The 24,699-nt window shown below is 38.5% G+C and overlaps 1 protein-coding gene across 17 annotated transcripts in view; it reads right to left on the reverse strand.

Moving 5' to 3' along the window:
- The window catches only part of Sh (Shaker), a 138,941-nt gene that overhangs the window by 5,439 nt on the left and 108,803 nt on the right, over positions 1-24,699 (reverse strand). For 5 of the 17 annotated variants that reach the window (NM_078669.5, NM_001272737.1, NM_167592.4 and 2 more), the window contains exons 3-12: positions 23,478-23,601; positions 23,243-23,411; positions 22,932-23,028; positions 21,670-21,865; positions 21,447-21,568; positions 20,866-21,019; positions 20,176-20,347; positions 15,474-15,603; positions 841-1,031; positions 372-692 (exon numbers count right to left, since the gene is read on the reverse strand). In NM_078669.5, coding sequence (NP_523393.3) covers positions 379-692; positions 841-1,031; positions 15,474-15,603; positions 20,176-20,347; positions 20,866-21,019; positions 21,447-21,568; positions 21,670-21,865; positions 22,932-23,028; positions 23,243-23,411; positions 23,478-23,601 — 1,669 coding nt within the window. In that variant the 3' untranslated portion in view covers positions 372-378. Of the gene's footprint in view, positions 1-371; positions 693-840; positions 1,032-2,355; positions 10,210-10,974; positions 11,416-13,036; positions 13,228-15,473; positions 15,604-16,853; positions 16,984-20,175; positions 21,020-21,446; positions 21,569-21,669; positions 21,866-22,931; positions 23,029-23,242; positions 23,412-23,477; positions 23,602-24,699 lie in introns of those variants that run through there. The other 12 variants (NM_001272735.3, NM_001169317.1, NM_001258797.1 and 9 more) reach the window with 7 other exon arrangements.

Genomic DNA, 24,699 nt, shown 5'->3' on the forward strand with positions numbered 1-24,699 from the left:
AAAAATGCAATGTTGCCTAATTATATACATATATTTGCAATACACATATAAATGAAGGACAAGCGTGTGCTACTTTGATATGTTTAATACTTTTAATTTAGTGCTACAATTCGAAAGAAATTGCATTATCATAATAAAAGTTATAAAAACATGACAAAAATATTCCATTGATTGACAGAATTAACTGGTATAAACGACTATACTTCGGTTTCTAAATTAAATGTATTATTTTAGCAAAAGTTGTACTAATTTATAGAAATTGTCAAATGTCAAAAGTTATTGGCGCCCAACATGGGACCGAGCTAATGTGACTATAGTATTTGGCGCCCAACGTTGAGGCATTGATTATACTTACGCAAGCCAATACTCACCTAGTAGTCAGACGTCGGTCTCAATACTGACGGCCATCGCGTTATTATGCCTTAACTGTAAACTATTTGTGCTCCTTAGGCCGTTCTGGCCCAGCTGCTGCTGCTGCGTCATCTGTTGGCCGTGCGGCGACTGCGACTGCTGCTGCAGCTGCAGCTGAAGCTGGAGCTGCTGCTTCTCGAATGACTGCTGTGTCCTGAGAAACGGCACCATGTGGCGGCCCGTGTGATCAGTCAGACCTGGCGTGGTTGCATCAATGCCATCATCCAAATCCATTATGTCCGACGACGATTCGGAGAGTGAGGATTTCTTCAAATGTTGACCTACATCCGGGGTCGTGGATCAGATACAACGATTAGCAAGGGGATATTATATGGGTTGCACAGAGTGGGCGGGAATCAGGGATAGGGGATCATTTTTTCATTTTTTTTTTGGGGGATTTTCTTAACCGCTAGTAGTAGTAGTATGTACCTAGTGCACCAGGTAAATATGAACAACTTGTAACGTGGTTGAAATTTTGGCTCTGCATCTCCTCCTGATCCGTTTCGCGGTGATAGAAGTAATTGAAATTACTGACGATAACCGGTACCGGCAGTGCGATTGTCAGCACACCAGCGATCACGCACAAAGAGCCGACAATTTTGCCCCAGAAGCCGACGGGCCTGGATGCATTTTTGTTGAATGCATTCGTTTGTTTAATGGCAATATTTGTGGATTCGATTCATGTTTGTCAATGGTCATTGTCGTTGGGTGTGTTCGAGTTCGAATTGGTTTGTATATTTAAATCGATTCGTTTCGATTCGGTTCGATCCGATCCGATCCGTGTTTAAATATGCAAATTCGTTTCAAAGTCAATTGAATTTGGTGTGTTTTGTTGGTTTTTGATTTGGTATTGGTATGAAGAAGAACGTAGAAGAAGAACGCAGTATGTAAATCAGGTGGTAAAAAAACAAACAAGTAGAAATGAGTTATAAGTTTTGATATATTCGATATACTATTCTAGATAGTGGGTTAGATTTGGGGTCCGGAGCTCGTGGCTCCCGGCCCAACTAAAGTGTTAAAAACTTGTTAAAAACGCAAAAAAGAAAAACGTGTCACAACAGATACATATGGGTTACTTAAATAAAGCGATACGAGTTGGGTTTACAAATGGTTGGCTGGAGACGTTCGAGTAAGTATCCGTGGGTGGGGAGGCAGGTGGAAAAGCGATAACTCAACACAGGGGAAAGCAAAAGTCAAAACTATAAGCTCAACTAGGTATTGGTTTATATATAGGTATAGGGGTGGTATTGTTATTGTTATTGTTCTGGTTAATGGTATTCGTATAGGTATTTGTATGCAAACATCGAAAGCAATTCGTTGGCGGTAACCAAAATCGGTTACAACAACCAACTGGGGTGGTGGGTAACTATGAACTCAAATCAAAACCAAAGTCGAAACCGTAAATTAATTTCAAAAATCAAGAAGACGAAATCATGGTGGCATACTATTCGTACTTATACATATAGATTGATGGGTGAATTGCGGGTTGATTTGGCTAACAAAAAACCGAAGCGTACTTATTGCCAAATGGAATAAACAAAATGTGCCGGCGTTTGGCGTCGTCGCTGTTAAACTTGACATAAAATGAATATACATAGATAGAGATGTGTGGAAAAACCAAAGCAAATCGAACCGATCCTCCGCCGATCATCGTTCAGGGATCGGCGATCGGTTAACGGTGAGGGATAGCAAAAGGAGCCATCCGCCGACTGCTTCGGCACACACACACACTGACACAGCGGTGGGGCGCGGAGGTGGGAGGGAGACACATAGCTGGATCGACTGGCCTTCGAGTTCTTCTTCTTTTTTCGCTTCTTCTTCGTCTGGTTCATCTCGTCCCATTCTTCTTCATCGTCGCCGTACGGTGCTTGCTCGTCTCCTCTGGTTTGGATCGTCTGTATAGACTGTCTGACTGTATGTTTTGAACTGACTGTACTTTTGGGTGCATGATTTAATAAGTTTTCTTTCGATAGTCTGTGTGTGTCATGACTGTGTGTGTGTGCTTAAAATTTTTGATTTCTCTTTTAGGATGATAATGGCCATGAGTGGACAAAGCTGTACGGCAATTCTTCCGACCCAACAGACAAATTGCCGTGCAGCAGTGGATGTGTGTGTCTTCTTTTTTAATTGGGGACGTGGTCGTTTTGATGTGTTCGTAACATAGAGATTAGGTATAGTTAAGCGATCGTAATTAGGCAAAGAGTAGTTGCTGATATAATGCTCATTCGAGTACTCGAGTCAAGGAACGAAATCAAAATCAAAGCGAGAGAAAAAACGTGTTCAAAGTGAGTAGAAAAGCCAAAAAAGTTTCAATTTAACTCTTTAGTTGGTGTATGCATTCCTGTGTGATAGTGTCTGTGTGTTTAGAGTGTGTTGGGTGTATTTTGGGTATGTTGGCTGTGGAGATATAGGTAGCAAGTAAGTTGTATTTTGAATGCAAATGTGCTAAGCGTGCGCCGTTGTGTATATTTCTTGCAAAAGTTTTGCAATTTGTTTTGTTTTTGTTTGCTTTTGATTTGGGATTGCTTTGCTTTTGCTTTTTGTTTGCTTTGATTTGCTTTGCTTGGATTTGAATTTGCTGGCAGATTGCGCTTGACGCGATCTGATTCTGGTACTGTCGCGATCTCAATATCGATATTCGATTGTTATTCGATTTCGATTGGATACAGCAACTGATTGCACATGCACCGGAATCGGGAAGCACAGGGAAACGGGACTTAGGAGCAGAAGCAGGAGCCGCACAGCCTCAGCATTTTGACAGGGCTGTTAGATCTTCCTAGTTGTTCGTTGTTGTTCTAGACGCTGATGTTGTTGCTGCGGCAGATGCTGCAGATGCTGCAGATGCTACAGATGCTGCTGCTGCAGTTGCTGCTACTGCTGCTGCTGGCATTTCTGGTTGCGATAGCGTTAATGATATAGCGATAACGGTAACGGCAACGATAACGGTTACGGTATAGCAGGATAGCGCAGGAGCGTCGGCTGAGCAGGTGCAGGCGGCTGAGCGCTGAAGCGATTCTTACAGTTTTACATTCGGCGCAGGAGGGAGAACGTAAGCAAAAGTTTACAAAATATTCCATATACGATTATATCAATAATATGGTCGAGAGTGGCATATAGCGCAGATCCGAGGGCATAGGCAAAATCAAAATGAAGATTCATACGCAGAAAAAAAAAAATGAAATAAAAACGAATTCGATTAGTCAAAGTCAAAACATAATACAGAAATATATATATATATATAGAGAGAGAGAAAGAGATACAATTTTATGGGAAAACCGACTGAGACTGCGTTTTTTCTTGGGGAGCGAGAGAAATTTATATAGTATAAATATATATTTATATTCATATCAAAGGGCATTGCTAACGAGACGGAGACATAGATATAGGATAACCGGGGGTTTGGAGAGGGGTCTCGAGGGTTCTTAAACTCACCGTTCGTTGGATTGATTATCATCGCTTTGACTGCCGGGGCCGGATTTAACCTGTTTGGACTTCAACTTTCCAAGATTTTCAGTAAGTTGTATGGGTATTCTTTTTTAAGTGTACTCTCGTTACTTTTCTCACTCGATTGATCGCTATATCTGCGATTAGTGTGTGCTCACGGCGATAGTGTGTGTATGCATTTCTTTTTGGGGGAGTGTGGGGGGAGGTGGGCAAAAGAGCTAAACTACGCTAGGATATGTCTGCAATGGTATGTGCTACTGGCATGGCATGGCATACATATATATATATATATATATGTATGTATATATAGTATATTTACTGTAGATATAATGGTAAATGACTCGGGTGTGTGTGTGTAGGGTTGTCTGTCTGCGTGTTCGACAAGAAAAGGGGAGGTGCCAAGCCCCCCTTTTCGTAGGGAAGGATCTGGACTTAGATCTAGGTAACTAGAGCCAAGGCTTATAATTACGATAACTGTAGGAATAAGAATAACGTAGTGACTAACTAGATCTAATGCCATCCCTTGCGAATAGGCCTAACCAACAAAATAATAAGTTAGAAATTCGAACATAAAGTACGAAATACTACCAGCTAGTCTAAAATGGATCAAATGTGACTTTCGGGATCAGTCGGTTGGGTTATTTCCCAAGAATCGGTAAGATCGATAGATTGGCAGATTGGTTGAGATGGTGGTAGATTACAGCTAGAATTGTTCGAATGAATTCGAATTGCGCCATTGCTTGCTTGTTTATTGGTTAATGATTTCTTGGAAATTTATTTATTTTTTATTTTTATTGAATAACGATTATAAAACATTTCATTTTTAATCTTAACAACATTTCCATTTTTGTTTGGTTTCGTTTTCTTTTGTTTTCATTATGCGTTCTTTGGTTTTTTTTTCGGTTTAATTTCTGTGTGTGAGTTTCGGTTTTCGTTTTAGCTTTGTAATATCTTATCGGGCGTAATACTAGATTTTTTGTCAATGGTGATTATTGCGACTTCATCGTGTTCGAATCGAGTTTTTGTATTTTATGTACGTATGTATGTATGTATGTTATCATTATCATCTGCTTTCATGTACTTGTTTGTGACTGGGTCTTGTTCATTGGTTCTGCATGATTGTTGCTATTATTTCCAAAAAAAGTGCTATTTCTGATACTACTCATAAATGTCTGCGGTTCGGGTGGAGTTCTTCAAATTCAAAAGTTCTATACGATTCGATTCGATACGATTCAGTTCTGTCCGGTCCGGTCCGGTTTGGTTGGTATTGTATGGTATTGTGTGGTGATGTGTGGTGTAGTGTCTTGAACTTCTAACTAAACCTAAACTTATTTCCTGGTAGGTTGAATCAAGGCCAAATTAGAATTAAAAATCAATTAATTTATCAATGTTTTTGGTTTTTCCTTTTGCTTTTTAAGTGTACGTTTTTTTTTTTTTTAAATCTCTATTTGCAGTCTTTGTCCTTAAGAGAAATTTGCTTTCTTTTTGTTTGTTCTTGAAGCATTGAGAAGATTTTGAAAGATTTTTTTTTTTTTTATTTCCATTTGTTGGTTTATGTTTTGATTTACTCGTACATAGCATTTGGTAAATGTGTATTGTTTCATTATAGTCCGTACAATCAAAATGGTTTTCATTATTTTTATATAAATATTCCTTTTTGTTTACGTATGCGTGTTAAGATTTATTTTTTTTTGTTAGGTTTGCAATTATATTTAATGGAAAACTTGAAAAGATTGTTTTTGGTTGGAATTGAACTGGAGAAGTCGAATGTTTGTTGTGGCGTGTTAGTGTTATATTCGAAAATAATTATGCATCATAAGTTAGACTTTTTCATTTGAGTTATTTATGGTTTTCATAACTTAGTTCTTGCTTTACAACGATATGTTTGCTTCTTCATCATCATCATTATCATCTTCTTGTTCTTGTTTTCCTGGGATTCTATTCACTAATATATCGCCCTAAGTTTTTCGATTTCGTTTAATGCATTTCGCTTTTGGATTAAAGTAGGCTAGACTAGAGTTGAGTTGAGTAGAGCGTAGAGTTGAGTAGAGAGCATAGTTCAAGCATATGAAAGTAATAAGAAAACCGAAAGAAATGCGCTTTCAGCTCCTAAATCATGTATGTACGTGAGAGCGGTGTATGTGGTAGTATGTAGTATATATTGTATGTATGTGGGTTAGCGTATGTATCGGTTAGCGTTGATCGACTGATTGACTCATTACTGATTTCTGATTACTGATTACGGATCGGATAACTCAACTGCAGTTGGGAGTGATTGATATGCCAAAGACGAAAATTAGGTTGAGCTCACACAAGATACTCGTACGTTACGAAACGAAATCAAATATGTATTTACAATTTAGAACTTTTCATTACATTTGGGTTTTTTTGAGCGCCAGCTAATACAATTACAATACAAACTAAGAATACAGAACTAGCGTTTTTGCTTCAGACTAGATCCTAAATCGAAAGGGATACGGTTTCCGTTTTCCGGTTTTCATTCCGTTTCCATTTCGACTCGACTAACTACGGATCTAAGGCTAAAATACAAATACCAGAAAATATATATGTGTAGGTATACATACAGGTATGAAACGGAACGGAGCGAATCGGAATGGAATGAGACGGATAATTTGAATACTATTTACAAGGGGGATACTATTTAAGGTGGTGGAGGGAGTGGGCACAGTCGACTGTGCGAAATAAAAAACGTTTCGAAAACACTTTTCTCAATTTATTTGCTTCGATATCGCTTCTTTATTGTGGACTCGGATCGGATTGGATCAGCATGGGGTTCCGTTTTCCTAATCTCCTCACTGGTTCATCTTGCTTGAGTGTGTGTCTTTGGTATGTTCAGGGTTTTGGTTTTTTTCGTATTTTAGTCTGCGCTTAGTCTGCGATTAGCTAGCTTGTAATTCGGGATGCAGCATATGCATATGTCTAGATATATGCTACATGCTAAATGTATCTGTATATGTATATGCTGTTTATGTACAATTTGAAATTGTTTAGAATTTTACTCGTGTACTTAGCTCAATTTAATTACATTAAATTTTTTGTTCATTTCGAATTAATTGTAATTTATTTAAACATATAATAACATTTCTTTTGCTGAACACATTTATTCCAAATTTTTTCTGTTTTTTTTTCTTGTTTCATTTTATAATTTATGTTTTTTGTTAAGCTTTCATAGGTAAATATTAACACGATTTTCAATTTCTTGTTCTTCATTTTATTTGTGGTTTTTGTTTTGTGTTTTTCCTTTTTTTTTTTTTTGCTGTTGTTTAATTATAGTGGCTTATTTTGTGATTAAATCAAAGTCTTAAAATGTAGGACAAAATATGAACATATAATCGTAATAATAAAATTAAAATAAAATTCTAAATTCAGCTATACATCGGCAATTCTTAGACTCATTTACACTTATGTTTGCTAAATTTATTCATTTGTCTAGATTAAGGCTAGGAAAAAAAAACAACCTTACTTTACACTCGGCTCTTTGTATCGCTATCTGGATTCATTTTCATGTTCATATTTCATGTGGTTTGGTATCTTTTATCGTTAACCTTTATCCGCTATCTGGTAATCTTGTATTAATGAAGCTAAAATCATTTCCTTCGAACGATCGATCTAAAACATAAAATCTAATCTTAAGTAGGCGGTTTTCTTTTCGTTACGCTTCATTTCCCTCTCCTCAATATCCTCGTTCGTCTTTGGTGTTTTGCTAGTTTCATCATCTTCGACTGGACCTTTATCTTTATCGTTATCTTCTCTAATGCTTATTCATTTCTTAAATCTTTGCATTCTTACAGATAAAGAAAAACTACGTACAGTACACTTAGCTGACATTTAAATGTTTTATACTCTTTCATTTCATTTTATTTATTTATTTATTACTTAATTTCGTTAGTTTTTATTGGGTTTATCGTTAGGATTAGTTTTTGGTTTTTGTTTCCTTTTGTTTTTGTTTTTTTTTGTACAAAATCGCATTTGCAAGATGTATTTGTATTTGGATAGTATTTACAGCAGTTAGCAGCCACAGTGGGAATACCCTATATCATTGGGATTCTGGGTAGCGACTATTTACACGGTGTCCACGTATCGTTCGGCCCTTTGTCTGGCCTCCACTGTGGCACCTTGGAAACGTTGCATTATTGTTAGCTTTTTCAGCTGGTTCTACTGAATTGCCAGGGGTTGCAGGGGCGGGTGCAAAAAAAAAAAAAAAAGAAAAAGGGGGGGCCATATTCCCAATCGAGGGGCTGAGACACGACAAAGGGGGTCGAATCGGCCAGCTTACAATGTTCCTTAAGGCACTTTGCTCTGCTCTGCTCCTCCGGATCTTTTTGTTGGCTTGGGACTCTGGAACCCCTTCTAGCTCTTCGCCCCTGACATTGGGTATCGCCCCATTCATATCCATATCTTCTATATGTGTCTGTGTGTGTGTGTTGAATACGTTAGCGTGTGTGTGTGTGTGTGTGTGGACGGTTTTCGAAGCTTTTTAAAAATTACACTCAAATATGATCGGGGTATCTTGTTGGCATCGTTGCTATCCATCAATTAACATCGATTAGAGCAACCTTTCTTATGTACAGGTATCCTATATATAGGAATCCATATATATATGATATCATATATTCATCTATGCAGTTACATTCACACACATAAATATATATCTTCATACTATAGTGTCTCTGTTATAATACATTTAATGCAAAAGTTGAATTCGCATGGTTCAGTCAACAATTTCTTGTATTTTGTTTGCTGTGAATGGGGTTTCTTGTGGTGGGAATGGATTTAAATGACCAACCCCCGCAATTCAGTCAAAGAAATCATCGCTGGAGAGCCCCGTAATTTAGTGTTAAACTTTTACCATTTGTTTTGTTATTTTTTGGTTTTCATCTTGTCTTATATAGTTTGCATTCATTACAAAAATCATAAGAGCGTTTTCGGTTTTGTTGTATCTCTTGTCGCCATTTAATCTTTTGGTTTTGTGATATTATTTATTGTGATTGAGCGGATCTGTGAGTGGGGAATACGAGCAATCCATTGGATGTTTCCATTAATGTTCGTTTCGGTCTTGTAGTTAAATTGCAGTCGTTTCGCCTTTCCCTTTTCTTCGAAATTCCATTAAACAATCGTAATAGCTTACGAGTAACGTTAGTTGTTTCGCGTTTGCCTTCAGTTGAATATTTGTACTTTTTATTTCGTTTTAATTCGGGGGGATCGAAGCAGAAGTTATAGCTGATATGGGTTCAGTTAGTTAATATGTGTTGTTCAGTGGATAGAGGTTAGAAGTGGACTGGGTGGGCATATATGTATAGGTGGAGGGTTCTGGATTTCTCTTAAGCTTTAGTCAAAAAACAATAGGGTCTTGAGTAGTGTTACGAACGATATTGATTAGGTTACACACATAATACATACATATATCACATATAGGTATGTGTGTGGTGTATATATGCTTAGTTGGTTAGTTCAGTTAATCAGTAGTTCAGTTACAGATGGCTAGCTGTCTAAGTTACACGATAGTATTTTCTGTCACATTTAAAAAGCAGATATTGCCTCGGGTTTCGCTTGATGACTATACATGTTGGCTTTGGTTTTATGGTTCTTCTTTGTTACTTTTCAGTTAAATATAACGGCAGTTTTTCTATACTTTTTTAGTAATGCGTGTGTGTGTGTGTGTCTGTTTCGGTGACTGCATGCTTTGTAGATCGTAAATCTTTGCTGTCTATTTCTTTTAGCTCTTCAAAGGGACATTCCTCAATATGGACTTGCTTCACTGTGCTTGGCTTCATTGTTCGTCCTTTGGATGGAAGTTCCGAAGCCTTTTCACTGTATTATACTTGCTAAAATATAATGGCTTGTGAGCTTTGTGATTTTATTGCATTATTTACAGTTTCCATTTGCTCTTACAGCTTGATCGCGGTGTTATTTAGCTTCGGTTGTTGCAAATTTAAATTAAATTCTGCCATCACTTCTTCGATGTTTATGCTGTCGCTTTAATGTCCCTTCTGTTATGTAGTGTTATTTGTCAATGTTTATTAGTTCTTGGACTTTTGGTTTATGCCTTACTATACGGATTTATTCGTACTCTCTTACCGTTCATTTCTTGCCTTTTGTTATTTCTGGATTTGAATTTTTTGTTTTTGTTTTAGTGTTGTTTATCATTAAATGTATAATTTAATTAAATTAATTTAGATTTTAATTTAGATTTTAATTTAATTTAGCAATAGATTAAATTTGTTTTTGTTATTTGTTCTACTTAAATTAAATATAAACAGCTTTTGTAGTCGTTTCTGGCATCCAACGTAACTCCTGTCAAGGCCAAATTTATACCACGCAACGTCTTTTGCACTGATTCATTCGTCATACATATATACATATAGATCAAACATATGGTAATACATACATGGGGATCGAGACGTAGGCAAAGGTTTAGGTTTAGGATTAGGTTTATACGTAAACATAGGCAAACATGTGTATCGCGTAGGTAGAGGAGCGCGCCACGTGAAGAGAAAAGAGAGAAAAAGTTATGTTCTAATCAAATCGTAATTCAATTCAGTTCAATTTATTTGTTCGGATGTTCGCACTGCACAGAGAAAATAGTTTATGGGTTTTCAAAAATAAATTTGAAGTTAATACATATATTGTTCGCGATAGTTAATGGAGATCTTTTAATTTGGGATCCTTTAAAAACGCAGTAGATTGACTAAGTATGCGAATGAAATTAAATATTTAAATTCAATTTTGCTTTGACATTTGTGTTAACGTGCATTATTTTCCACTCACTTTGAAGCAAACGAAACTGTTTCCGCTGTGGCGCATCTGTGGCTGCCAGTGCGAACGATCCGTTTTGGAATTTTGCATATTGCTTTTCGCATTTTGCAACACTTAAACCTAGTTACGCTCTACGAGTCAGGGTGCACGGGTTCCGTTGATGTTGGGTAGTTGGTGTTTGGGTTGGGGTCTGAGAAGTGAGTGTGCCGTAGCAATATATAGCTAGGTAGTGTGACAAAGATGGAAGTTGTTGGGGGTTGGTTGTGGTGGTGGTGGTGGTGGTAGTGATGGGTAGGGGGGTCGGGTCTGTGCAGCAAGCGAGTGGCGTTTTCCAACACTTACCCAGTAGTCAAACGTCGGTCTCGATACTAACGGCCAGGGCATTATTGTGCCTCATGGTGAGACCGCTACTGCCGCTGCCGCTCGTCGCCGCTGCTGCACTTGCGTTTATTGTGTGGGACTGTTGCTGTTGCAGCTGCTGCTGCGTCTGTTGCTGCTGCTGCTTGAAGCCGTTTTGCTGCTGCTGCTGCTGCTGTTGCTGCTGTTGGTACAGTTGCGTCTGCGTCAGCTGCTGCAGTGGGTGCTGCAGTTGTTTGTCGATCGACATCGACAGTGAGGATGCTACCGGTTGTTGCTGCTGCTGCTGGGCTCCCAAAAATGGAGCCACCGCACTGCGTCCAGGATGTGTTTCTGTCAATCCCGGCGTGGACTCGACACCATCGTCCAAATCCATCATATCCGATGAGGACTCAGACAATGATGATTTCTTCATGTGTTGACCTACTTGGTGGTTTGTATGCATTTGTTTAGTGTGTTTTGTCGCAGTGTATATCACGCGTTGGCAGACAGAGCGTGTTTTATGCGTGTTTTATGCGTGTGTGTGTGTGTGTGTGTGTAGATATGACGTGTGTACGTGAGTTTGATTTGAGGGGATTCACACAATGCCAGGGATGCAGGAGCGGATTTTTTTTATTGGATGGATGGGTTCGAGTTCGATTTGAATTTGGTTTGGTTTTCGGGTTATCGGGTTAACGGGTATTAATTGAGGAATTATTTGTGTGGAGGTCGCGTTTCGATATTCGAATTGGCCATACAATTGACGGAATAAAGAGAGAAACAAAAAGAAGAGAGAGAGAAGAGAGAAAGAGGAGATCACACATACAGTTGTAATGCATCGGTTACAGTAATGTTTTTTGCTGTAGTACTCGCTTACACACAAAACACACACAGTACGTGCACGTTGGTTGTGGCACCGCTGTCAATACTGCGGTATACCGCTGCCCCACCGACAGGGTTGCCACCCACCGGCGCTGCAGCACGCCACCCACCAGCCCACCAGCCAATTAGGTGTTGCCTCGGAGGGGTGGTGGGTGTTCGGCAGTGCACAGAGAAAAAACATAACATCTGTTTCATATTGTCATCTCGACTTTTTCAATCATGCAAATACCTTAAGCTATGGCAATCATCTGTGGCATATCATTGTGAAAAGATTACATTGTGGATGTTTATTGAGGGGGGAGTGGAAAAAATTCTCATTTTGTAATGCTTCCAGCTCAATCGAAAGGTTAACAACTTACAACTTTAACATTCAACGCTTGTAGTTATTTAAACAGGTGCTATGGACATGATAAGGTCATAAGATCTTTGGATATAGCATAATAAATCGTACCTCTTATATTTCAGTATTGGTGTGGGTTATTATTTTCTGAGTGATATGGTTAAACTTAAGTATATGCAAAAAAAAAAAAAAAGATTGGGGCATTGAAATCTCCATTCCATAAAGATTCAATAATCAATGATATGCCTCAGATCAAAGGTGACTGTGTGGAAATCGATGACCGATTTGTGGTGATATTTTTTCTCTGTGTGACAGCGTGTCTGGCTCGAAAGCAGTGCCGGTGCCCATCCGCTCGAGATCCATCCGCTTGGTGGTGCCAATCGGTAGGATGGATGGTGGGTTTTCGGATTCGGATTTGACTTTCTCGGTGGTTCCTTTTTGGGGCACACGGCACTGACTTCGGCTTCAGCATCGGCATCCACAATTCGTTTCTTTCTTCGTAAATGTTTCTATTTTTATTCGACGGGTTCTACTTTTTGTTGTTCTACTTGAATTTGTGGTTGGGTTTTGGTGGTTCTGTCGGTAGTGGGTGGTTCGTATTTTGGGTGGCTTGTTGCGAGTTTTTCATATATATGTATATATATTTTTTTATTTTTCTTGGTGGACGGTGGGTTTGTTTGGGTAAATGCGAATCGAGTACAAGGTGGGGGTGGAATGGTTGGGTTTCGAGCCAAGGCCACAACGCATATGTATATCATAGGTGGCACAAAGCGATAGAGATTGTGAGACGGGGGGGGGGTGGCTTCGGTTCGGAGTGGGGTTGTGCACACACAGTGTTGAACTTACCTAATGTACCTGGCAAATATGGACAACTAGTAACGTGATTAAAGTTCTGGCTCTGCATCTCCTCCTGATCCGTTTCGCGGTGATAGAAGTAGTTGAAATTGCTGACGATGACCGGCACCGGCAGTGCGATGGTCAGCACGCCAGCAATGGCACAAAGTGATCCCACAATCTTGCCCCAAACGCCGACGGGTCTGTACCATCAATCAATCAATCGTTCAATCATTCAATAAATCAATCAATCAATCAATCGGTTGTTTCACATAGTTCAAAATTTTTCAATTCATTTTTTTTCAATTTCGAATTCGATTTCAATCGATAGTCGTGATCGTGTGTCAAACGATAAACGATACAATTACAATGCAATTTTTGATTGGCAATCATTTGCACATACAAATTTTCCCGGCGTTTTAGGGTTGCATTTATTATTTTGATTATTGTTATAAGATTTTTATGGTAAGAAATTGGTGCAATTTGTTGTTGTTGTTGGTTGTTGGGGATATTTGTTTTTATTTTTTTTTTTGGTTTTGATTAACAATTGATATATATTTTATTTGAATTGAGAATTTTGGAGTTGGTTGGTGGTTTTTTTTTTTTGTAATTGATTTTTGGTATTTGTTTGTTTGGATGGAAGCGAGCGATGTTAACGAACGAACGATATAAATAAAATGAAAATACAAATATATAAGAAATGTAAAGTAAAACTCTCGTTTTTTCTTAGAATTTCTTTTGCGTTGGGTTCTTTTGTTTTATCATATATACGGTATGCATTGGCAAAATTATACGGCATTACGCATTATATAGATACAGATACAGGTATAGATATCGATAGGTATACGCTTATATAAGTAAATATTTAGAGAGAGGAGGGCTTGAGTAGGCATTAGTCTAGCAGAGAACGTTCAAATCAAATCAAAGTGGCGCAAAGAGTACGAAAGTCGAAAGAAGAAGGCACAACACTTAGAACAACGGGTGTGTTAAGCGTTTATATGTATATTTGGGTATATATGGTATTTTCTGTACAGTTTATTTTTTGTCTTCATTTCTGTTTGCAGTTTTTGAGGCGGCTTGTTCGTGTGCTAATATACAGACATAATTATTGCATAAGTGCGAGCAACTGGCTCAGGTGTTAGAGTGTGTGTGCGTGGGAGGGGGCCTGGTGCATGTGTGTGGGTGTGGCGAAAACTTTTTCCTCCTGTGAAAGTTGGAAAGTGGAAAAATGAGGAGGGGGATTTTTTTTCGGTGGGGTTCCTGGTATCTTGGTATCATAGGCAATAGGATTTGGCAGGCGACTGGGCTTTGTTGCTCATTAGGCGGCTGTAGCTAAACTTTAGTGTCTGTGTGTGTGTGTGTGTGGATGAGGGCGCCTAGTTGTGGGTGTGTGTGTTGTGTAAGTGGGTAAGTGTGTTTATCGGGCACATGCAGCATGCTCGTCCTCTTCTCCTTCATCCTTTATTTTTTTCTCCAGCTTTATTGTGTTCGTTGTAATGGTATTAGGGGGTTAAGCTCGATAAACTGTTTGGCCAGCAAATGAAGTTATCGTTATCGCTCGGTGGGCGTGGTTCCATCACCCAGTGTTTGCTTGTGTGTGTGTTCGTATAGTTCTTGTTTTAGTGTTAGATGATGGTGATTATGGACGGCACTGTACTATGAAGTTACAGTGACCGGTATGAGAATAGAATCGAGTTGAACTTATGATGACTTGTTTCGGTATATTTCGATGTTATTCCGTTATTTTTGTGAACTAAACAACGACACAACGTTACATAGGTAATTTGCGATAAGGAAATTAAAAGCGATATACTTAAGATTGGCGCAAAAAAACAAGAACTGCTAAAAGACTGATGGTGGAATCACAATGTAATGGCAACGGAACACGCGAGAGAGCGAGATGGAGGGTGAGCTAGTGCGAGCGAGAAAGAAAGACTGATGCCAACTGAAAAACGTTAAACGATACAAAACGGAAATGAATTTAACACAAGAGTTGAAAGACAAAGACAAATACAAATACGAATAGAAGTCGTTATAGACAAATACGTATACAAACAAACAGCTCAGCGAGTCAAAGTAAGAGACAACAACGTTTATGTTTGGTTTTGCATATTATTAATTGGGAGATAAGGAACTCAAAGGGTTAACAAGAAGTACATTAGTTTTGGATACATTTCGGTAAATAGCTTTAGTGGGTTTAGCGTTTTTTTTTTTTTTGGGCGGGCTTTCAATAATCACTCATAAAAACGCAAGTAACGAAACAGTTGAAAATTAAAATTAGAATAGAATAAAGAGGTGGAACGGAGAAGGAATGGAACGCCTAGAAAGAAGGCGCTCCCAAGGCGGGAACGAAACGAAAACGAAACGATAACGGAAACGAAACGTAAAATCAAAACTGGAGTTATCGTAAACGTAATCATAAAAGTTAGAATTGTATAGATTTGCATACGTCATGTCACCATATCCAACGGTGGTCATGGTAACGACCGCCCACCAAAATGCATCGGGTATGGACTTGAAGAAGGAATTTTCGCTTCCAGCTTCCGCAAAATAAACCGCCGATGAGAAGAGTACGACGCCTAAAAAAATTGATGGGAGAAACATTGCTTTGCATTGGTAATATATTCTTTTATGATTTTTTGTTGGTTTTATTTATTCATTTTGATTTTCTTTTTTTTGTTTTTTTTTTTGTTGTTTTCAAAATTAACATTTAACCAAAGAGTGTTTTTTGAAAGTAAGTCTTTTATGTCTGGATGCGTCGGAAGCTCGTCAAGTTGGTGTACGTATGTGATGGTTGGGTATTCGTGTTCCAAAATACATTTCGCAGCCCTGGTACGGCGGCATTTGATTATGTTTCAGTGTTAAGATTTTAGATTTCGGTTCAACTTAAAAGAGTTTTCATATATTCACGTGAGTTTCCTCGATCGATTTGACCACAATCCGGCGGTATTCCCAAGCAGAAAATCAGGGCTTACCTCGGGGGCTCGCTTTTCAAAAACACTTATGGTTTGTGGGACAGAGAGGAGGATCAATGTAGGATATCGGTTTCTGGTGAGCCTCCCGTTGTTCGCACTACTTCTATGTGCCCAGAAATATGGTGATACTTTTGGGGGTCGAACAAACGGCGATAGTGGACCATAGATCGAATGTCTTGAAAACGAAATTTGACTCCATTCCTTTATTTTATTTATACGGGACTAGTGGGATGCGGAGTGGGGGATGTAGGTACATACTAAGGACAAACATAACGCAAAACAGATGAAAACGTAAAAGGGAATGGAAAATGGACGGCGACGCAAAACGTAGAATTGATCATGCCACAGAAGAAACACATAAGAAAATCAAAATAAAAATGAGACAAAAAACACAATGGGTTGGTTGGTGGTGGTAAGGAGTAAGGAGGAGGGTTAAGGTCCATAAAAGCGAGCGATCACCACAACATCACATTTATGGCATATTTATATTCACATCGTTCTTTTTTACACAGATCGTATTTTGGACGGACATAACTGTACACCGGGCACAGCCTGAGCGCGGAACGTATGGGAATGGAACCACCGTTTTGCCAGACTTATTTACATTAGCATTAACGAAATGACGAAAGCAACAAACATCAATGACACACATAAAGCGTTAGAAAGACATATAGTTGAGATATGGGAGAGACTGTACAACACTCAGTTACAAACACTCAGACAAAGAAGAGAGACAGACAGAGATTAAGAAAGACAGAGAGATAGAGAGAGAGATAAGTGTAGATATAGAAGGCGGGATCGAGAGTTGCTGGTGCCGGGACCACACCAGTGTGTAGCTGAAACTTGGGCTGTACCTCATATCACCATATCCCACCGTCGTCATGGTCACCACAGCCCACCAGAAGCCGTCCGGTATCGACTTGAAAAAGGAACTGTCGCTGCCAGCCTCCGCGAAATAAACCGCCGACGAGAACAGGACCACGCCTGAATTGCGATCCGAATGCGGATCGTTTAAATATAGAGATCAATCGTTAATAACAGTGCAATTAAATGTTATTTTCTGCTTGGGAATCGGTTGGGAGATGGTCGGGGTTGGAACTTTTTCGGGTCGCAGGGGCTGATACGTATGTTTATCTGAATCCCGTCAGATTTCAAGGTGGATTGGTCCCCTTTTTATTAGTTCGTTAAAACAACTACAAGATATACATAAGACTGTGAGTATGAGTTAGTAAATGTTTGGGGCTTTTCACTTTCTCTTGGGGTTCAGTGCACGACAAAGAAAACTATGTATATATATAAGTATGTAATTAAAAATGTTTTAGACATGTATGTATTAGTAGTTAGAAGTGTCTATGTGGGTGTGTTTGCTTGTGTGGGTGTCACACGAAAGTTAGCAAAATATTACAAAGGCGGTAACCAAAAAATTGGCATGTTCCTCGGCTAAAGCCGAAGTACACGAAGTGCAGAGACCAGGAATCGTTGCCTACATCTCTGCGCTTTCACAAGTGTGGGTGTGTGAGAGAAAGAAAGAGAGAGAGAGAGAGAGAGTCAGAGAGAGAGTGTGTGTGTGTGTGTGTGAGAGTGTGTGTATTAGTTAAGTTAGTACGACTACTTGATCGGTGGAAACTAGCTATACAGAAGGTTATTTATTTATAGAGAATATTATTACTTCGTTGATTTTTGGTTTGATTAGAGTTAATCATGAAACTAGCTAAGTACTCTGTACAATACAATATACATACGTTACGGTTCATAAGTAGCAGTAGTAGGTAAGTAGTCATATCAATTCAATACATATATATCAATATATCGATGTATATGTATATGCGTATAGCTAAATATGATAAGGCTACACTACGGCAAGACAAATAATACGGTATCGGAAACGGAAACAAGTGGAAAGCAACCATCGAATGTCTATTAGAAATATCGATATACTATACACGTATATATCAGTTAAATATCGTATTTAGTGATCAACATCTGCACTGAGTAGTCTGAAATTTTTGAAAAGCCAAAGAAAACGTATCTATCATAACATAACATAACATAACGTAACGAAACGTGACAGACACAGAACTCAACGTAACTGATATATACAGAATATATATTTATTTAGATATGCAGATAGTTGAGAATATTTAGTTAACGATATATTGATATAGATGTGTCTCATGTTCATGTCGGTTTAAATATGGTACACTATAGATTATACATATGGTATACTTATGATTAGTTAATACGTTAATTGGTCAACAGATACAACAACAAACTATAAGCTAGAAATTACCAACTAGAAATTAGGAACTAGAAGCTAGAAACTATAGAACTAAAAGCAAAATTCAAACCACGGCACAATCTGTGGACATGGACATCGAAACGACAACGTTAATGATGAGTACGGTTTACGGATTACTGAAAACGGTTTACGGATTATTGAATACGGATAACGTTTACGATTACGGTTACTGAATACGGTTTACGAACAACTTGAATGCGATAGAACATGAACAACAATACAAAATATATAAAATTCACTTCATACAGATGGTTTTAAATTTCGCTTGATCTTTCTGTATGTATAAGGTTGTAACATATATCGATCACCATTTCTAGTTGCTATTTATTTCGTTTGGTTGGACAATTTCAATGCCAAGAAGTTTGCCAATTTTAAGGCATTTTCAACGCAGTTTGGGCACATACAAACAAAGTGGGGAATCAGAAGACATGGAAGGGATTTCAGGTGTCAATCAGGTAAGATAGAAAGTTTAGCTATTAAGTCACATAAAGAAGAAAGAAGACTTGAGAAAGTACATAAGTTAGATCTGCGCACAAAATGCTTGAGGTCCTTAAAATTGCCAACGACTTGAACGCGGCACTGTGGAGAATCCCGAAACGATTCGATGCTAAAAAGATTCGATCAATTTCGCCTCCCTGGTCTGCCGTTCGCACTTTGTCAAAGTATATCAGGAGTAATAGACTAAAATTCGAGTACATTGAGAGACTTTGCTGCTGTTTATCCAAAAAGCTAGCCAAAACCGAACTCAAATTTAAATTGATATTTGTAATACAAAACGCAAATGAAGAGAACTCAACGAACGTATCCAAAGTGAACGATACTTAGGGAGCTTTTGTTAGCAGATCTGGGTATAGATCTTAAGATCGGGATATAAGATCCGGTCGATCGGGTCGCTAACGTATCGCTGCTCCATTGGTCGATAGTTCGTACCTACTTAGCGCTAGGATTAGACGACACTAGATAAGTTAGATATACGTAATGGGTGAGTTATACAAGTTATACACCTAGGTAATACGGATACACGTTCTAAGGGCCTCCCACTATGTTATTTATTTATTTATTTAGCGTGTGTGTGAGAGTTTTGGGTATGTGTGTGTGACTATATAGGTAGTATGACTAGTTTACGTTACTTTAGTTTACTTTAGATTAGCTTGTTTGTTTTATGTCTAATCTCTATCGTTTCGGTTATTCATAATGGATGTTTCGTATAGTTTGTTTGGGCGGCGGGGCAAGGTGTGTCTGCATATACACTATATCTAGATATGTATATACTTGATATAAGCAAGTACTGGGGGCTCTCGTATTTTCGGTATAACTTAGTCTTAGGTCTGGCATTTTTTGGCTTTCGCCGAGTTTCGTGAGGCAAATCAAATTGAAAATGATAAGTTCATAAAAAGCATAACACTTTTCTGTATCTGTTGTTTTGTATATTTGTGGCTTGTTTGGCTGTTGTTGTCTGTGGCGCAATGAAATATTTTTCGCATTTTTTTTTTGTTTTTTGGGCTTTAGGATTGGACGTTTATGATGAGCGGTAACATAAATGTGCTGGCTTGAGGCAGACGTAAGCGTAGATAGTTATATATATGTATCTTTTGTGGTTGTTTTAATTCGCGATCGTTGGACGATTCCGCTGTAGTTATATGTAGTTTTAGATCTATTTACTGTAAGTATATGTATCAGGACTTTGGGGCAGTGAGAAGTAGTTGAAAAAATATCTTTTGAGGGGGCAGGGTAGCGAGGGTAAGTCTGTCTGGATGGTCGCAGTCGTTTTGCAGTATTTCTCTTTTGTTTTTGATGTTGTTTGAATAAAACTCGTAAATCGATAAGTAAATGTGGTATGTTGTTTTTTTTTTTTTTGTTGACTGTATGGAACTTACCTATAAATAAGAAAAATATAAGTAAACCTAATTCCCGCATTGAGGCTTTCAGAGTTCGTCCTAATATTTGTAAACCCTTCGAATGCCTAGATAACTTAAATATTCGAAATACTCGAACTAATCGTATCACTCGTAATATTGCCAAGGACATAGCCTGATTCGATGACTTGTCCTAAAAATTTTATCGAAATATATATATATATATATATAATAGGTGGTATGCATATATATATGTGTGTTGGTATGTACTGGGTGTCTATCTTTTAGATATTTATATATATGATGGATGTTCATTTACATAGATCGATCGTATGTTTGTATTTAGAGGTGAGTAAGCGGATGTTGGATTGTGTTAGTATCGGTAATATACAACAATGAACATTTTTTATCGATAAACTAGTAGTTTGGGATAAGTTGGTTGGTTGTTAATGAATTGAGCATTGCAACAAATGAAAAGGTTTGACTGAAAGTTGTGTTTGTGGGTGTATTTCTTTCTTTTTTTTTTTTTGGTTTCGGGGCGGGCAGGCAACCCCTTCTTTATCATGTCAGGCAACTCATAAATGATGATGGCAACATTTATTACTTTAATCGGTTCAACTGTATATGCATGTGTGTGTGTGTGGTCGTGTGTGGGTGATTAATATTGATATTTTTGGTGTAGTTGGCATTGGGCAAACAGAAATCTCATACCTGTGGACTGACTGGCGCTTTTGGAAGATTTAACGTATCCTCCTCTTCGGCAACGACAGTCGCTAGTGTTATAAAGTACGGAATGATGGCGATTATGTCGATAACATTCATGACATCCCTGCAGAAATTTAATTTGTTCGGACATGCGAGGAACCTGAACACACACAAAATCGATACAACGACCAGCGATTGGTTTGGTTTAAAGATTCACACAGACAGCGCGATAGAGAAACCGAGAGCAAGAGAGAGAAAGAGAGAGGGAGATTTGTAAGAGAGAGAGAAGATTTCAGATTGAAACAGTTGAATTAAACCATGAGTGTCAAACAAAAGCAAAGCAACAGATAGAGAAATACAAGTATAATATTCGTATTTAAAATATAAACAAATTATAGACAGAACAGGAGATAACCGAAAATCAATCAATATTTGTACTTAATTGGAAACATAGCTTTTTTTCAACGAGGATGGATAGAGAGATATTGTATTCGAGTTCAAGTTCAAACTAATATTTCTCTTTCGTTCGCTTAGCTTATAACTAGGTGTATGCATAAATAGACTTTTCATGGAAGAGAGCTGCCTACCTGACAGTTAGTTCAAATGTAAACCAAATAATACATAACGTTTCTATAAGGAAGAAAGGATCTGTGATGTCAGGCACCTCGTCTTCCTCGATTTTTGTGCCATTTGTTGTTGTATTGAACACCTGAAAGTATGCCACACAGAAACACAGGAAAAAGAAAAGGAAAGGAAAATATGGATTTGTATCCCTTGGAGGTCCTGAGGTTTCGCTTGATTCGTACGCACCTTGTAATGCTTAAATTCGGGTAATGTTTCTAGACAAAATATAACAATTGATAGCAATATAACAAATACACTAATTATGGCTACAACTCTGGCGGCTTGCGAACTTTCTGGATACTCGAAGAGCAGCCAGACTTTTCTCTGTTTCTCATTATCCGGTAATGGTCTTTCTTCCTCTTTAATAAAGCCTTCATCCTCTCTGCAAGTAGAAAATATATTTACGTTTTATTGTTAGTACCAAACGAGCCATTTAACCGTACTATTGATGATGTGAGAGTGTGGTTAGGGTGTGTGTTTGAGTGTGACGTTCGTTGAGTATTTTTGTTATATTTTAGGCACAGATTTTGTTTATTGGTTCGCAAATCTAATCGGAAGCAGGCAAAATGCTTAAATCGCAAGCTAAGCTTGAGTAAAAATTAAGAAATAAAGCCGTAATAGAAGCGTTGACTCATTTATGGCATTGGCAATAAGCAAAGAATTGAAATAGATTAAGTTGGCTTCTTCCTGCTGGATCCTTGTTCGTCCTATCCTCGCTTGACATTCCGTTTTCCATTTCCGCATCACGGGTCCGGCCACACTGCCCCCCCGTGCCGTATCAACAAAATTTTAGGCTGGTGGTCAAGGGATTAACATTCACTTTCGCAATCGAGCTCGGTCCAGAGTTCAGTCCATCTAGATCTGGGTCTTTTTTGCTTTATACAATTTGCTTCCAGCTTGCCATCGGTGGAGATGCTTAAGTTCTCAGGGAAAGCGGCCAACAAGCTACTTAATAAATTATACTTAATTTTATTATTGCATGTATCGTCATATAATTATACTATTTTATGAGTCCTAAGCCAAAGCTATTCGATTAGAATACTTCGATTTATTGACAATTTATTATTGCATTGTACAAAGGCTTTCCCTTTTTGAACCGCACTTCCAGCCAACGCAATTTGTATGTGTACATATGTATGTATGCATATATTGGTATGTTTGTATTTAAGCCAAGTCTAATTCTATTCTATTGTCTATGTTAAATGTGCGTGTGTCGGTCTGTTTGCCGTGTTGCATGCCTCATTACGCTGATTCGATAAAAAATTTGCCGTGCTACCAATATAGAAATAAACCGAACCAAATTGTTGTCCTGTTTATATTTGATTTGCTTTAGTTTTTTTGTTCATATTTTGTTAGTTTATTTTTGGTTGGGATTTTGTTTTAGTATTTGTTTTGGTTTTATTGGTAGGGGAATGGTGGAATTTCTAGTGGGCAACACGTGGGCTTACCTGAATTTATTAATTGCTTGATCACCTAATTCATAAAATTTTATTTCTTCACTAAATACGTCTAAAGGGACATTGACCGGTCTCCGTAGTCGGCCACCTGTGGATGAACGTGATGGGTGTATTTGTATTTGTTTGTGGTATGGTGAGTTGGTGGCGGTGTATGAATAAAGTAAAGTATTCATTGTTTGTTGTTCGGCGACGACGAGGGTTTATAGAGAGAGAAATAGATAAACATTAGCCATGGGTTGCACAAAAGTTGCATTAGATTTTCGGGCAGGGGGGTACTATTTGGCACCACTTCCAATGCTTACCACTCTGATAATAGTATAAAATCGCATCGAAGCTCGGTCGACTACGGTCAAAAAAATATTCATTTCTAAGCGGGTCAAAGTACCGTAATCTCCGAGCTGGATCCCCAAGCAGCGTGTCCGGGAATTGATTTAACGTACGTAGTTGTGTCTCAAACCTTAATCCGCTTACCTGGATCAAAGTAGCGTTAGAAGTGGGTTAGGTTATGAGTATCTAATACTCGCTTGGGTTACTCACATTTATAACGACTCTTTCGCAGAAATCATGATCGTGAGGAATGGGTTCAAAGTGTTGCGGTCCGCCACCAAAGCCATGACCAGCCCCCCCTTCTTCGTCTTGACTGCTCAATTTGGGCAAAGACCTGCGAATTAAGAATAAAGTAGGCGTAATTAAAGCATAGGATTTAAAGCGAGGTGTGCAAGACTATTTTTACTATTTTTACTACTATGATTATTTACAAGTAATATTCAAAACATTTACCTTTGAAGGGATTAAAGGTACCTCTATTATTTGAAGGATGACGAACATATCATCTTTAGTGCGACATATGAGTTGCGTAGATAAAGTCCAAATTTAATTAGACACCAATTAACCTAATGCAATATAAATCCCTTAAGTGTGGAGTTTGAGAAGCGCGGAGGAAGGCCCTCCACATTTTTGATTACCTAAAATAAGGCCAAGAGTAATTACTTTGCCATTGCCTAGCCCACAGCCATTTTATTTACATTTGACTTTCTTTTTAACTGAAAGTCGCGGCGACTCCATTTTTCAATGCCTTCGATCTTTAAGCTCTCCAGTGGCCTGGTCTTTAATTACTTATCGGCTCGAATCAATTTCCAGATGCTATGCCATTGAATATTCAATGGCCATGCATATTGCATGGCCGGCGGCAGACGGGGATTTTCAGACTCACTTTCTCGATATCAAATTGCAATTCGCAATTTCGTTGGCAACCCATTTTGTGGATACGATAACGAGTGGGTGGGTAGTAGACCCAGAAGATACTCGTATACCGTCCTTTCCTTTTGGCTTAGGCCTTGTTCAAATTAAATTCATTGCACTCGAAGTTTATATAGATATACACTTGTATAGTTGTATGCGCGTACTGGGAACACAACACGCCCACGCCGGCAATATACTTATGTTTACACTTGTAATTGAAATTGTATTACAATCGCATATAAAAACGACCCAGCGAGTGGTCCTAACCACAGGAACACCATCATCATCATCATCGTCGTCGTCATCATCATCGAACCACTTACACCCACCGAACCACCCATTTGCTGGCAGAATGCCCAACATTTTCCGCCCTTATCGCTGATGTTGCTGACAATGTGCAATTGTTGCTGCTGTTGCAGCTGCAATTGTTGCTGCTGGCAAGTTTTTGGCGTTGCATGGCAGGTTGCCGTTGCCTGCTTTCTGGCGCCGTGCCGTGGCATTTAATTAAGCGTGTAAG

The sequence above is a fragment of the Drosophila melanogaster genome, chromosome X, assembly GCF_000001215.4.
Source record: "Drosophila melanogaster chromosome X".
Lineage (NCBI taxonomy): Eukaryota > Metazoa > Arthropoda > Insecta > Diptera > Drosophilidae > Drosophila > Drosophila melanogaster.